The sequence below is a fragment of the Borostomias antarcticus genome, assembly GCF_949987555.1.
Source record: "Borostomias antarcticus genome assembly, chromosome: 5".
NCBI lineage: Eukaryota > Metazoa > Chordata > Actinopteri > Stomiiformes > Stomiidae > Borostomias > Borostomias antarcticus.
Genome location: NC_140238.1, coordinates 5,838,746 through 5,852,835, shown reverse-complemented (window position 1 = coordinate 5,852,835; position 14,090 = coordinate 5,838,746). Strand labels below are relative to the sequence as shown.

General features: G+C 47.1%; 1 protein-coding gene across 1 annotated transcript in view; it reads left to right on the top strand.

Annotated features, from left to right (window-relative positions):
- Positions 1–14,090, top strand: part of dlgap2a (discs, large homolog-associated protein 2a) — a gene marked incomplete at both ends in the record, with an annotated part of 187,235 nt that overhangs the window by 124,522 nt on the left and 48,623 nt on the right. The window contains one exon of the mRNA XM_084438400.1: positions 7,494–8,701. Within this exon, the coding sequence (XP_084294526.1) occupies positions 7,494–8,701 (1,208 nt within the window). The remainder of the gene's footprint in view (positions 1–7,493; positions 8,702–14,090) is intronic.

The following is a 14,090-nucleotide window of genomic DNA, read 5'->3' as shown; positions in this document are numbered from 1 at the left end:
CAGGCCTGCCGGCTGGGAGCAGGCCAGGGTCAGCAATCTGATTAAGAGTTCCAGGATTTTCAATTGGGGTTTTCTTTGGAGGAAGACGTGGGCTAGGGTAAGGGTTGCTGGGATGTTGCAGTGTTTCCAGCTTTACCGTTGTTACTCATTACAAATGAGGCTATATATTATTATTTATGGAAAAGGAGAGATGACACAAGATGGGATCGAAGAACTAGCTGTCTTAGTCACTGTTGTTTGCATGGCTATTCTAAAGCTTTCTAATATTGTGTAGGCTACAGCGGAATCAGTACAACTTCACTGAGCTTTTTCTGTCGGAGAGACTACTGCAGAAAGAAAGGATAGGTTCTCTGACCGTGTTGCTATGGCTACTGAAAACTTAGTGGTGGTGGAGACATCCTCTAACAGCTTGCTGGGGCATGCAGTCTTGGGCTGTTACGTAACATGTGACTTACTCATCATCATACTATACACAGGGGTTTCCTGTGGTGAGATCTCACATCCTGCATGATTTATTCATACCGTAGCACGGGATTTGTGTAGGCGGCATGTCATTGCAATCCTATGCAATCTTCCGTGCTTGTCAGGAGTTTGAAGGAGGCATTGTATTCTACATTTTTTATTTATTTTATTCTCTTCTCCAATTTGCTGAGATATTGCATCCCACCCAACGTTCCATTGCTGTTTGCACTGACATAGGGTTTGCACCTTAGTGTAGAACGCTGAGCACAGCACAGATAACACACTTCATCATTACCGTGTTAATTCAGTTCCTCACGATAAGCATTGGAGCACTCAGCTGCTTCTGCTTATCGAGCTAAAGTAACTAACACAATCTCAAGCTAACATAATATAGGCTGGGTTCACAGTATGGACATCTTTGGGCTCTTGACTGTTCTATAAGGGGTTGTGATTGTTGGAAAGAGAAAAGAGGCTCACTTCACTATTGAGACGTGGGCTTGTAATCTTTTTTCGAAGGGATTAACAGCAAGAAGAATTGATAGGTTGGTGTGTTAGAGAGATTATAGAGAAAATTCACATACTTATTTTCAGAGTTAACTAGAAAGTTCTGTCACCCTTGGGCATCTCTCTCACTCTCTCTACATTTCTCTCTCGCTCTCTCTCTCTCTTTCCCTCTATCTCTCAATGTCTCTCCCTCACTGTCTCCCTTTATCTCTCTCTCTCTCACACACACACACACACACATACACACACACACACTTCCCCAGTACCCACACACTGTTATGCGCCTCCGCTCTCCTGTCATTGGTGTCTTGCCTGCTTCACCTCCAGACACTGCGGTAGCTCCAGCCCTCCCCCTGGTCTAATCCCCGGTGGCGGATAGCCCTCCCCCCCCCCCTCCCCCCCGCCGAGAGGAAGATGGTGGGGGAGGCCGCTGCTCCGCTGGCTCCTGCTCTCCCAGCTAGGGCCCCGGCAGGCCAGCGGGGATCTGTCTTCAGTCAGATCCTGACACTCGCTGCCAGGTCTGTGTACCGACACGCAGCTCAGCGCAACAGGAGATGCCGGAGGCTGTGGCAGCATCCAGCGCAACACCGGTGCGCATGCTCGCCCACACACACACACACACACACACACACAGTAACACAACTAATTCCTCTGGTAAAGGCACCCACACTATGGCAAGTGAACTGAATCCCGGGCACTTGACCTCAAACCTCTCTGGATACCTGGGAGGCTACAGTATCAGAAAGTCCGAGAATACAGACATATCGCTGGAAAGTCTGTTTTCCATGGAAACATCCTCTGGTATTCTTTTAAGCATTGCCAATTGATGGGGCAGTCAGCTTTTTGAATGAACCTTTTCAATTACCAGTAAATTCTTTCTAGTCTACAATAAGCTCAGGCTGATATGGTACTAGGTACCATTCTGGAAGTACAGTACCAAGCCCAGGTCCATATCTGTCAGGGAAAGTCACGGTCGGAGCACAGATTTACAGTATGTGCCTGAGGTCTTACATCATCATGCCAGTGGTTCCAGAGTGAAATTCTAAAGTGATTTAAACCCCTTGCTGCAGCAAAAGGCCAGTCTGGGATCTCTGCATATACTGTAGTAGCTCTGTGCGTTTGTGTGCGCTATGTGATGATTCAGCACATGTTGCTGAAGTCCCCCCCCCACCCCCCCCCACAGAGCTCTCACCTCTCATCTCTCATCGGACATCACTCTTTACTCTTTCTGGTCTGGTGCTTGTGAAACACCCAATAATGTTTGCTGGCACTTTCGGGTCTCAGAGATGACTGGGGAGGGGTACTGTGGGTTAGTGACAGAATGTGTCAGGTACATATACTGTAGAAATGGTCTGCATATTGCTCTGGCTGGCAGATGTGATGCATTTACCTGAGTAGGTTGACTTCAAGGTTGTGTGGTTCAATACCTGCTACTGTGGCACTATATTCTAAGAACTATGCTTTATCTTACTGCTCTGCTATATATCTTGCTATAGACTAAAGCCTAATATAGATTTTGCTATAGATTAGGCTAAATCCAATGTTGACCTCAGTGTCCTGAGCAGCAATGCTTTTGACAGCCTAGAGAAACAGCCAGATTAAGCACGGTGTCACAGGGTCATGGCTCGCTTCTCCACATTGGCTCACGCTCCAATCTAATAGCCTTGGCCATCGCTGACCCCCCCCCCCCCCCTTCCCGCTCCCCCCTTGAGGTTAAGGACACAATTCCCCTGTCATGGGTTTTCTGGTGAAAGGCCAGATTTCTGAGGACACTGCGTTTGACCTTTGGGAGATGGATAATCAAGTTGTTCCGTCAATTTGTTTTCCTGGGAGAGGGTGGGGTTGCTCTCTGTCATTTTTGAAGGAGTGGTGCTCTGCTAGTAGCTTTTTGTTGGTCTTGAATGTTACTGACAGCATTTATGCAATCTTATCAGTAGAATGATAGTATTTGCTATCGTGTTTTAGCATTAAAGAGACCGTTTTAATTCATTGCAGGGTCAACCAAGAGTATAAAGTGACGAAAGATGTAAAGCTGTAGTGATATAGTAAAGCTGTAGTGATATATTAGAGCTTTTGCATGTGGATCCCTGTTGTGTGGTGTTTTTGTGTGAAAAGGTGTGCTATGGGTTTGGCTGGGGTGGTGGATTCTGATCAATCTGGCATGGTTGCAGTGCTAAATATTAGGGCCGCAACAACAAATCGATGATAATCAATAACGTCAGTAATAAAAATTCCATTATGGATTTTTTGGAACATCGGGCGGAGACAGCAGCTGAGGAGAAAATAGTTCTACAGAAGTTGTTCAGTATTGGAACATTTAGGTCAGGTCAGGTCAGGCTGGAAGATGGTTCAGATGGGAGAGCGCAACAGTAATGCATGAATCTGTGCCAGACTTCTATGTTTCATTTACAGTTATATAGGACGTTGTGTGATAATGAACAGTATTTTCCTCATCCCAATTCCATTGTTGACATTATGAAATCCACCTCATTGCTCATCAACTGCTTTCACACAGTGCATCTGTGTAGTGTATTACTTTTTTCTCATGAATAACGTTCAGCACAAATGATTGTCTTGATTATTACATAACTACATAGTACAACTCCTATAGGACATGTCAATCTGTCCGGGACTCTCATGTCAGGCTGGCGAAGAGGTAGGCTCTGGATCAACTGATTGTCGTTTATGGGTAAATACTGTACATATATAACAAATATATATTTCACTACTTCACTACTTTTGCTACTCAACATAATTTGGGGAGATGTGGGCTATGCATTTTCAAATATGTCTTAAGAGCTTAATGTTTTTCTGTTAAATGCTTTTATCCATGATTTATTATAAGCATGCACACCTGTAAGTTAATGCATTGTAGTCTATAGTACTGTATGTAGGCTTAACTTGCTATACTGTAATGCATTGAAGACATTTTAATGTTTGATAAACGCAAGCCTTTCAAACTGCCAAAATAGATTCTAACTAATCGATTAATCAAAGTAATAATTGACAGAATATCAAAATACTGTAGCTGTTAGTGTCAGCCCTAGCTGCAGGCTAATAGTTAATGATTCATTCTCTGGTCTCGATTTAGTTACTCACACAGACACACACACACACACACACACACACACACACACACAAAGAACAATGATTTTACAGCAAGGATTAGGGTTTTTTTTCTTTCCCTTTTTAGGCAAGCGATAGCTTCGACGGTAGACATTGTCAGCTGTGAAGGTCAAGCGCCTTTGCTTCCCAGTCTTCTCCAGGCTTTATTATGGTTTAACTTTGTTTTCGAGGCCCGTTGCCGGCTGAATAAACGGAGGAACAGGGCTGTCAGAGTTACTCTGAGAAGATATAATGCTATTTAAATGCTAATGTGATAAGAGGAGCAAAACGACCTTTACTCATACCCTGTGCACAGCAGAGCAGGAGCTGGATATAGAAGAGTGTAATAAATGAGCTAGCTTCCTTTCCTCAATCCTCGTCATTCTACGTTGCTCGTCAGATATTCAGGCTATTACTCTCGTTGGTTGGTTTGTTCGGGATTTTGACAATTTTCGTGCTCATGCACCGTATTAAGCCATACATGATTGGTCGATGGCCGAATGGGCTACTGTATCATGTCAGACATAATTAGTTGATGGCTGAGCTCGCAAACTGGCATGCTGAGCGTACTGCGATAGCTTACTGTGTTATTAGAGATGTTTAGATGCCAAATTGCTTATTGCCAAGGTTCTCTTCTCACCTAGTCATCGTTATAGCTGAATGTGTGTTGGCTGCAACATAAAGTATTGCGTAACCTGAGTAGGTGCCACACATTGGTAGTGGGTGAAGCGAATATGGTCATGATGGCAGGCACCATGCTGTAAAACCCATTATCACGCACAAGGTAGACATGCTCATTTCTATATTAGCTTCATTAAAACGCCCATCACCCCAACAGTCTACCTCACATTCAGACGCCTCCTGTTGTATAACGATTGTCTGGGATCCTTCAGTCATTAGATGAGTTGCACTGGCTCTGCTGTATCTGTGGAGGAAACACGTATACACAAATCTCACAGGTAAGACCTTACTTGTCTCTCTTGTTTGGAGAGCACTTGGAAGGATGCTTGCCGCTGCTTCGGCTTCACATAAATATTCAATTTGAGTCGGAGGAGGCGTTCTGAATCTTCTCTTCCTTTTTTACCCAGGGAAACAGAAAGTCTCGAGTGGCTGAGAAAGAAGTGTGTGAGAGAGAGAGAGAGAGAGACAGAGAGAGAGAGAGAGCGAGAGAGAGGCAGGGATAAAAGGAAAGAAAGAAAGAGAGAACGAGTCTGTCACTGTGTGCCGTTAGGGTTAACTCTGCCCACGGATAATTTATTCAGGTCGGCTCTCCGAGATTCTTCAAGGAATACAGTAGTCATCTTCAGAGAAACGCATTACAAAGTGCTGCGGTGTAACTCTGGCGTAACTTCAGGCAGCAGTAGGCTTGTATAATTCCAGACCCATCACCCTCTGAATGGGAATACAATACTGAGGTGACACAACAAAACAAAACCAATTTTGCTTCACAATAGATTCGGTTCCATTTTCCTGAGGGCTTTTTTATGTTTGTGTTTGTTGTTCTTAGATATCATGTCTCTGAATCACACGTTAGAGCTTCACTTAGGGAATATTGCCTGTCTGTTTTCCCTTTAATGCTTCTGAAACTGGATCAATTTTACATCAGGCAGCTAAGTAGACAGCCTTACCCAAGGCTACTGCACAGGTCCCACATGAGGAATGGTTAACATTTAGACTGATGGATATCTACAGCTTCCGTACCGTACAGGGTCTCCCAGCCATCCCCGTTTTGCTCCAGGGGTCAATAGAAAAGCCGGTGTAGGGAATAGGTCCACATTCTCCCTCCAAGATAAGATGTACAGTATACCATGGAACACATTTTAAACTCAAACCTCTGAGCCAGAGCTTGGCAACGATGTGGCCTACTGTACCTGTATGCCACCACTCCCGATTCTTGTGTGCCTCATATTCCCTCCATTGACCTTTGATATAAAATGGTTGAATTCTGACACTCCCTCCAAGCCTTTTGGGACAAATATAGCCAATAACCCACTAATGCTCCCCCTCCCCCTCCCCCCACCAAACAATACAATTGAAAACCTCCCGTTTTGTTCGCTTCCTCTCGCGTTTTAACAGCCTATCGTAAAAACTCTCCTTCACTTTATAAGGTTACATTTGAGTGAAAGAACGGAAGTTTATGACGTGTGGAGTTGGCAGGGGGATTCTGCCACAGTAGGTTATTTTTGTCTCTCTCGGGTTTTTACAGGAACAGTACTGTGCCAGGCGAGGTGCTGATAGGTGCATGAAATATGGCCTGTCTAGTCCACTGTTTATGAAGGCCATATTTTGCTTATTGTGGAGAAAATATGGGTGCATTGTTTTCTATGGCCCAACCTATGAATAAATAAATATCTTCATCATTACAGTTTATTAAATCCAAATGACTCGTAATAAACAAGATGTGTTCTCATTTGACTGTGTTTTGGTGAGTAATACGTGAGTAAAATGTTTTATGAGTTGCTTAGTTCAGTAGCTTGTATAATCCCTCAATGCCCCCACTCAATCATCATTATTTTAATTCCAGAATGTAGGACTGAACATATTTCATCATGACTTTCAGTAGTTGAGGCAACATGTGAATATTAACTTACCCTTTCTTGGGTCAGTGCAACCACTGCAGAAAGGACGGGTGGAGTGCGGTCTAGATAAAGCCAAACCGTCCTCTGATTAAGTTAAATATATCAGGGGAGGGTTTGGACGTCTGCCCTTGATGACAGACCACAGATAATGGGGTTTTAATCTGCCACTGTTGTGCGTGCACAGTGTGTGTGTGTGTGTGTGTGTGTGTTTGTGTGTGTGTGAGCGCGCGCACGCATGCTACTGTGTGTATATGTGTGTGTGTCTGTATTATATACGCCTCAAGGACAAACCTGTCCGGCGGTGCACCTCAAAGCACTCTCCTCAGGGCTTTGACGGATGACACGGCCGTTCCTGGATGATAGGCTATTATTTCACTTTGCATTGGATAAATGGCAAATCAGGCTGCTACCTGTCGCCCCTTTCCGCCCCCCCCCTCTCTGGCCCAGCCTAGTACAGACACACTGAGACCCAGGAGGAGGGAGAGATTAACAATTGTGTTTGTTTGTTTGTGCCATTGTACTTTCTCGTTTATGCTTAGCCCTTTCCACTTGTTTTTGGGTGGCAGAGAAATTGTGCTCCGTTCGAGGTGCCAGCCGGCTATTAGATTGTCCATGATTAGTTGCAGTTGTCCTAATGAGGAAGACATTATCAGATGTTATTAAGTTGTTGACGTGTTCTTTCTTTTCTCTGTCTCTCTCTGGCCCTCCCTCCTTCCATTTCTTGCTCTCTCTCCCTCCCTTACACGCTGTCTCTATCTCTGTCTTGTTCCCACCCCCTCCTCCCTCCCTCCCTCACTCCCTCCATCCATCCTTCCCTCCCTCCCTCCCTCCTTCCTTCCGCAGACCAGCAGTATTCATGGTCTCCCTCGCAGCACCTCGATGAGGACAGCTACCCCTCGCCTCCCCCTCCCCCACCCAGGAACATGAAGGGCCTCTCCGGCGGCCGGCCCGGCCACCTCCAGCTCCAGCTCCAGCTGTCCTCGTCCGGAGGACACCACACCTGCGGCCTCCAGGCCGACTGCGACCCATCCCTGGACCACCTCCACCACAGCGGCTCGGTCTCGGCGGGCCCGGACTCCCGGCCCCCGTCCTACCTCCTCAGCCCCGCCGAGAGCTGCCCGCTGGAGCACCACCGCTGCTCCCCGCGCAGCTCCATCCACTCCGAGTGCATGGGGATGCCCGCCGCCATGTCAGCCACCGACCACTCCATCTCCAGCAGCACCTTTCCCAGGATGCACTACGGCAACAGCTCACGGGAAAGCGGCGGCGGCGGCGTCTGCAGGGAGTCGCGGGAGCGGGACGACGGCGTCTCGTTGTCTCACAGCAGCGGCGGCGGCGGCGGCGGTAAGATGAACCGTATCCCCGCCAACCTGCTGGACCAGTTCGAGAAGCAGATGCCGCTTCAACGCGACGGTTTCCACACGCTGCAGTACCAGCGGACGTCCACCACCACCACCACCGAGCAGCGCAACGAGAGCCCCGGGCGCATCCGCCACCTGGTCCACTCCGTCCAGAAGCTCTTCACAAAGTCCCACTCTCTGGAAGGCTCCTCCAAGATGAACGGCACCAAGGGGGACTCTCACCGGGACGGCTCCCACCACCACCACCACCACCACGGTCACGGCCACCACAAACACTCCAAGCGCAGCAAGAGCAAAGAGCGCAAGGCGGAAGGCGGCAGCGCCAAGCACCGCTCGGGCGGCTGGTGGAGCTCCGACGACAACCTGGACAGCGACAGCACGTACCGGACGCCGAGTGTCATGTCGCGCCACCCCATCGACCACATCAGCCACTGCTACCCGGACTCAGTGCACTCCGGCCACATGGGGGAGCTGACGCTCAAGGCGTCGAAGAGCAACAACGACGTCAAGTGTTCGGCGTGCGAGAGCATGGCGATGGCGCCCGAGGGGAAGTTCATGAAAAGGAGTTCCTGGTCAACGCTGACCGTGAGCCAGGCGAAGGAGGCGTACCGCAAGTCCTCGCTCAACCTGGAGAAACCCGTCACCCCTACCGACCTCAAGCCCAACCTCAGGCCCTGCCACTTCCTACAGGTCAGTCACACATCAGGAACCCCATTTACAACAACCCTTTATTTTGAGGGTTCGGTATCAAACTACAAACGTTTAACCGTAGCATGAACTGCTAGTTGTGTGTCATAATTAACTGTGCATCTGCAGACCGTTTGTAAGGAAACCCTTGAAATAATGTTTTTATTTACTTAGTTATACAGGAATGTACAGTATACTTGGGGCACAACCATATACATATCAGTTCACTCACTCTCACCAAAGCCGTTGGTTCTTGTTAGCAGTTGTCGTACAGAAGCACAGAGTAGATTTCCATTCCGTGCACATTCAACACGCCAGGAAATCCATATGGCGCCATACATCCAAATTTATGCATCTCAGCTGGACATCTTATTGTACTGAAAGATGGCCGCTCGCATTGGCCACATCCAGGATAATGACTGCATGCCACAGCAGGTGGTTAGCATTGAATACGGCTGAGCCCAGCGGGAGCAATCAATGGCCGTATCAGTGACTGGCGTAGGGGAGGGAAGAAAAGACGCGATCAATGCTGATTGGAGCTTGTTGCTGCACCACGTCTCTCTTGAGTTGTCGGTTCCCGGTCTGCGTGGGTGAAAGGAGGGCATTTAACGCCTCACCCCCGGAGATTAGCATTTTTTAGTGGGGGAGAACAACCACGGTTTTGCAGTTGTACTTGTGCCGAAGGACCTGTATTCATATGGTGATACTGGCAACCGCAATGAACATACTGTACTGTAATTCATACCCAGCCATGCCATTCATCTACGCATACTGTATCTGGTATCTGATATCTGGTAACATTGAGAAAGTTGCTTCCTGGTGTCACATTGAAGTGAACAATGACTGCTGTGAACAGAGTGGGTTGTATCTATTACAGTAGAATAGATGTTGTCTCTAATGGACGGACAATATACTGTATTACTCGTAACCCTATTCCAAAACGGCCGGACGTTTTCATTACCTAAACCATTAGCTGACGCAACCGAAAAATTGTATCAAGGCGTTATAGTCTGCTGTCTCCTACGTAAAACTCTTTTAAAAGTGATGAAAAAGATGAACCAGACGAACAAACAAGGGGTCCGCGACTCTGCTCTCCTTTATAATCTTTTTATATTTGTAAATGCACTAAGCTCTCGCGCAGACAAATGGATGACATCGGGCTTTAACACGCCTCAGCAATTCGTTCATTTAAAGGCCGGGGGTCACCGGTGTGAGGACATCAACGCGCACTTCTAGAAATAGAGCTGTCTGCTCTCTGACACATTTTTAGCCACGTGCGTTATCAATCCGATCAATGAAGGGTGACGCATCGTCCCGAGGGAGAGTGATGTGCCTTCTCCAAGAGGTTGAGGTACTGGAGAGACAGCCTCGGTAGACACATGCACACACACACACACACACACACACACACACCAGTAAGAGATAAAAGACAGCTATCCTGGTCTCGCTACTGCTCATCAACAGAGGCAGCCAGGCAGGTAGATTGGTTGTTAGTGAAGAACATTAGTCCAACAGGGGTCACATTGAGAAGTTTCAACTTCCTCTTGTTGCTTTGGTTTGGGATATGTTGAGCTTTTAACATGCAGCGTTTCTGGCTTAAAAAGAGGAGGTGTGTGTGTGGGGAGGGGAGTTGTTTGTCACACTCCAGATGGTTTGATGATGTGGGAGTCACCTTGTTTGTGTCCTTGATACTGGATACTTGAGTTGAGGTGGTTTGTTATCAACTGTGAGTGAAGGAGCAGTGACAATTCTGTGTAATTGTGTGTGTGTGTGTGTGTGTGTGTGTGTGTGTGTGTGTGTGTGTGTGTGTGTGTGTGTGTGTGTGTGTGTGTGTGTATGTGTGTGTGTGTGTGCGTGTGTACTGCATGTGCACTGTGTGTTTCTGTGTGTACGAGACGGTGATCAATCGGTGAACATAGGCAGATGGAGGAATGATGGATTTTCTCACTCTAAAATGATGAATGTTGGGAATCATGTGTGGTGTTGGTTATCACTCTCTGTCTCTGGCAGAGTGATTGCACAAATTAGTCCCAATTACCCTGTCTCACACACACATTCACTTACGCACTTGCATACACAAACACACACACACACACTCACACACACACACACACACTAGGTTCCCGTTAACCCATGTCTGGCAGTGACAACATGCTTGATTAAGATATATAATAAGGTGACAGTGACAGAGTGACAAGCCCTGGACGTGACTAGCTCACTTAGCCATAGTTTAGACTCTCAGCATACTGCTACTTAAACACAAGCTGTCTTCCTTCTGTCCCTGTCTGTCCACGTCTCTCTCTCCCTCTCTCTCTCTCTCTCTCTCTCTCTCTCTCTCTCTCTCTCTCTCTCTCTCTCTCTCTTTCTCTCTCTCTGTCTATCCATATCTTTATCATTCTTTCTTTCCTGTTCTCGCATATCATATTTTTAGCAAGTCCTGCACAGACTACAGTGATAGTGTACACTTCTCTTCCCCTTATGCCCACTCTAACGCTGGATGTGCCACGATAACACAGTAATGTTGTTACAGTAATCGCAATTCTCTATTTTCTCCCCCTAAAGACTACAGAGCCAGGATTAGGCTTTGATAGTTTTGCTGATAGGGCGTTGTGGCAGGATTTAATAAGCCAATTAATGCCCATGTTGACTTGCCAAGGGGGGACACGCTTCTAAGGGGAGCAGGGCTAGCGATTAAAGACAGAGTGAAGTGAAGTGAAGTGCAGCGCTGCAGAAACAGCTCATTGTTTGTTTGTCCAAAGCTGGCTCCAATCAGATGACTTGCTGGGCTCAGGATATGGAAGGGCCACAAGGTGTAAAACCTATGTTTCATTCCAATGCCTAGGTACCGGATTCTGGTTTTGTTTGAAATATGTGATCATTGATGGTGTGCTCTATGAGCCATAATGGGATTGGGTGTAACAGCAAGGCTAACGTCTGTGTTAGGGTTTGTAGGTGGCTTGGACCCAATGATGCGGCGTGAAGAGGTTCAGGCTTCTAATCTCACAAATGGTGAGACATAAGGAGCACAGGGAGCCAACGCATCAGGCATAGACAATGGACCGACAAGGACAAAGGAAATACGCAGGGAGAATAATCAAGGAATGAGGTGCAGGTGAGCGACAAGACACAATGAGACACAGACAAAGACATGGAGGGATCCCAAACAAGACACGCACGACTATAGAGTCACCTTCTACTCCAAAACCATTGTCAAGTTTGCTGACGACACAGCAGTGGGAACTATACCACCCTGCCATGCAAGGTGCTAGCCTACTCATTGGGAGCAATTTGGGGTTCAGTGTCTTGCCCAAGGACACTTCGACATGTGGACAGGAGCCGAGATTCGAAACGCCGACCCTACGATCATTGGACGACCCACTCTACCTCCTGAGCCACGGCCGCCCCTGAGAGAGTGGACAACTTCAAGTACCTCGGCGTCCAGATCACCAAGGGCCTGACATGGTCAACACACATAGACACAGTGGTGAGGAAAGCACGTCAGAGACTGTACCACCTCAGACAACTGAGGATATTCAGCAGCGTCCCACCAGATCCGACGGAGCTTCTACTCATCCACGATACAGAGCATCCTGACTGGGAATATCACCACCTCGTACGGGAACAGCAGCTCTCAGGATCGCAAGCCTCTACAGAGAGTGGTACGGTCAGCTCAACATACCCTGGGGGGGGCACTCCCCCACCTTGAAGACATCTCTTCAGAAGATGCAAGACCAAGGCCAACAGGATCCTGAGAGACCCCAACCACCCAGGCAACAGACTGTTCTTTCTGCTCCAGTCAGGGAAAAGGTACAGTACCACACACACATGGTGAGCGCGGAGAGAATCAGGAAGAGCTTCTTTCCGCAAGCCATCCGACTCCTTAATGACTCTAACGTATAGTACCACTATACCCAGAGGAGCAGGATATCTAGTGTACACCCCCACCCCGAGTTATTTATCATTTATTTATATCCATATATAGCATGTACATCATTTATCCAGACCTTTATCTATCCCATCCTATATTAATCTTATACTGTATAGAAAGGGTACTTATCGTGTAACTTGTGTTAAATTTGTTATTTTGTATTTTTCGTAATCTGTAAATGTGTAACTTAATTTGGAAATGGAGCATTAGTAGAAATGGAGTAATTAGTATTATCTATATCGTGCATAATCTTGGAGCCAGCAGCAACATTTCACTGTGACTGTACACATTGTGACAAGTGTACCAGAGTCTCAGGGGGGACTTAGGGCTGCAGCGCTCATTCACTGTAGCCAGGGGCAGAGAGTCACTGGGAGGAGAGGCAGGGGTGCGAGTCTGGACTGGGGCAGGAGGCGAGCGTGGGGGAAAAGGGGCAGAGAGTCCAGGGGCAAGGGTCCAGGCCGGGAGCAGAGGGTGAGCAGGGCAGAAAGGATCAAGACCGTAACAGTCTGGACCCAGAAGCTATGTAATAATAATAATAATAATAACAACAATCATAATCATAATAATAATAACAGGGAAAATAAGATGTAAGATAAATCTCCCCAAAATAGTTATAAAAATGAAGAAATCAAGTAAAATACAACATGTAAAAAAAGACATGCAGCAGTAAGCAAGGGCAAAATCATAATCCCATGCCAGAGGGCAATTCCCTTCGCCTCTCTTGAATATAGGCTACGTAATTACACAAGGCAGATGGTAACAATTCGCCTAATCCTGGAATAGCGTTTTTATCTTATATAAGGTCCTAGATTTCTCAATTCTGTCTATCTTCTTTATGACAGTGTAGAGCTTATTTTATCTCTATTCCTCAAATAAGATATTGAAGCAATTAGCCTATTCCTAAAACAGTGTTTTACCCTATTTAAGGCTGTAGGTCTGCAGTCAGCTAGATGTCAGCTGTACTGTATTGGCACCCTACTGTACCAATAAACCTCCGACAGTCATTCTGGATGGAGAAGAACGGATTGGACAGCCGGCAGAAGTTCCTGCATACCGATTCCAGCGTACCCTGAAGGACCATGAAGAAGAAGATGCAACCGCCCCTGTGGACAGCGGCTTTGTAGATTGGATAAGGTGACAGGCGTGCCCTGACATTAAAACATCCAGGGACTTCACACACTCTGAGGTCTTAAGGAGGCTTTGAAGTCCCTTACACAAGGGGGAGCACGGGAACGACTTTGAGGAAATCTGCCAGTAGGTACAAATGATGCCCTTCACAACAGTTACCCATCTGCTTTCCTAGTATTATTACTAGCTATTCTACTTCCCTGTCACTGTTCCAGACGTGTGTTTGCTTTCCGTGGGTGAGAGGAGAGCTGGTATTGATGTGAGGTTCTGCCGAGGAGAGGGAGATATGAGGGGGTGGAGAGAGTCTCCAGCCGGCATTGCCTGACAACAGAGCCC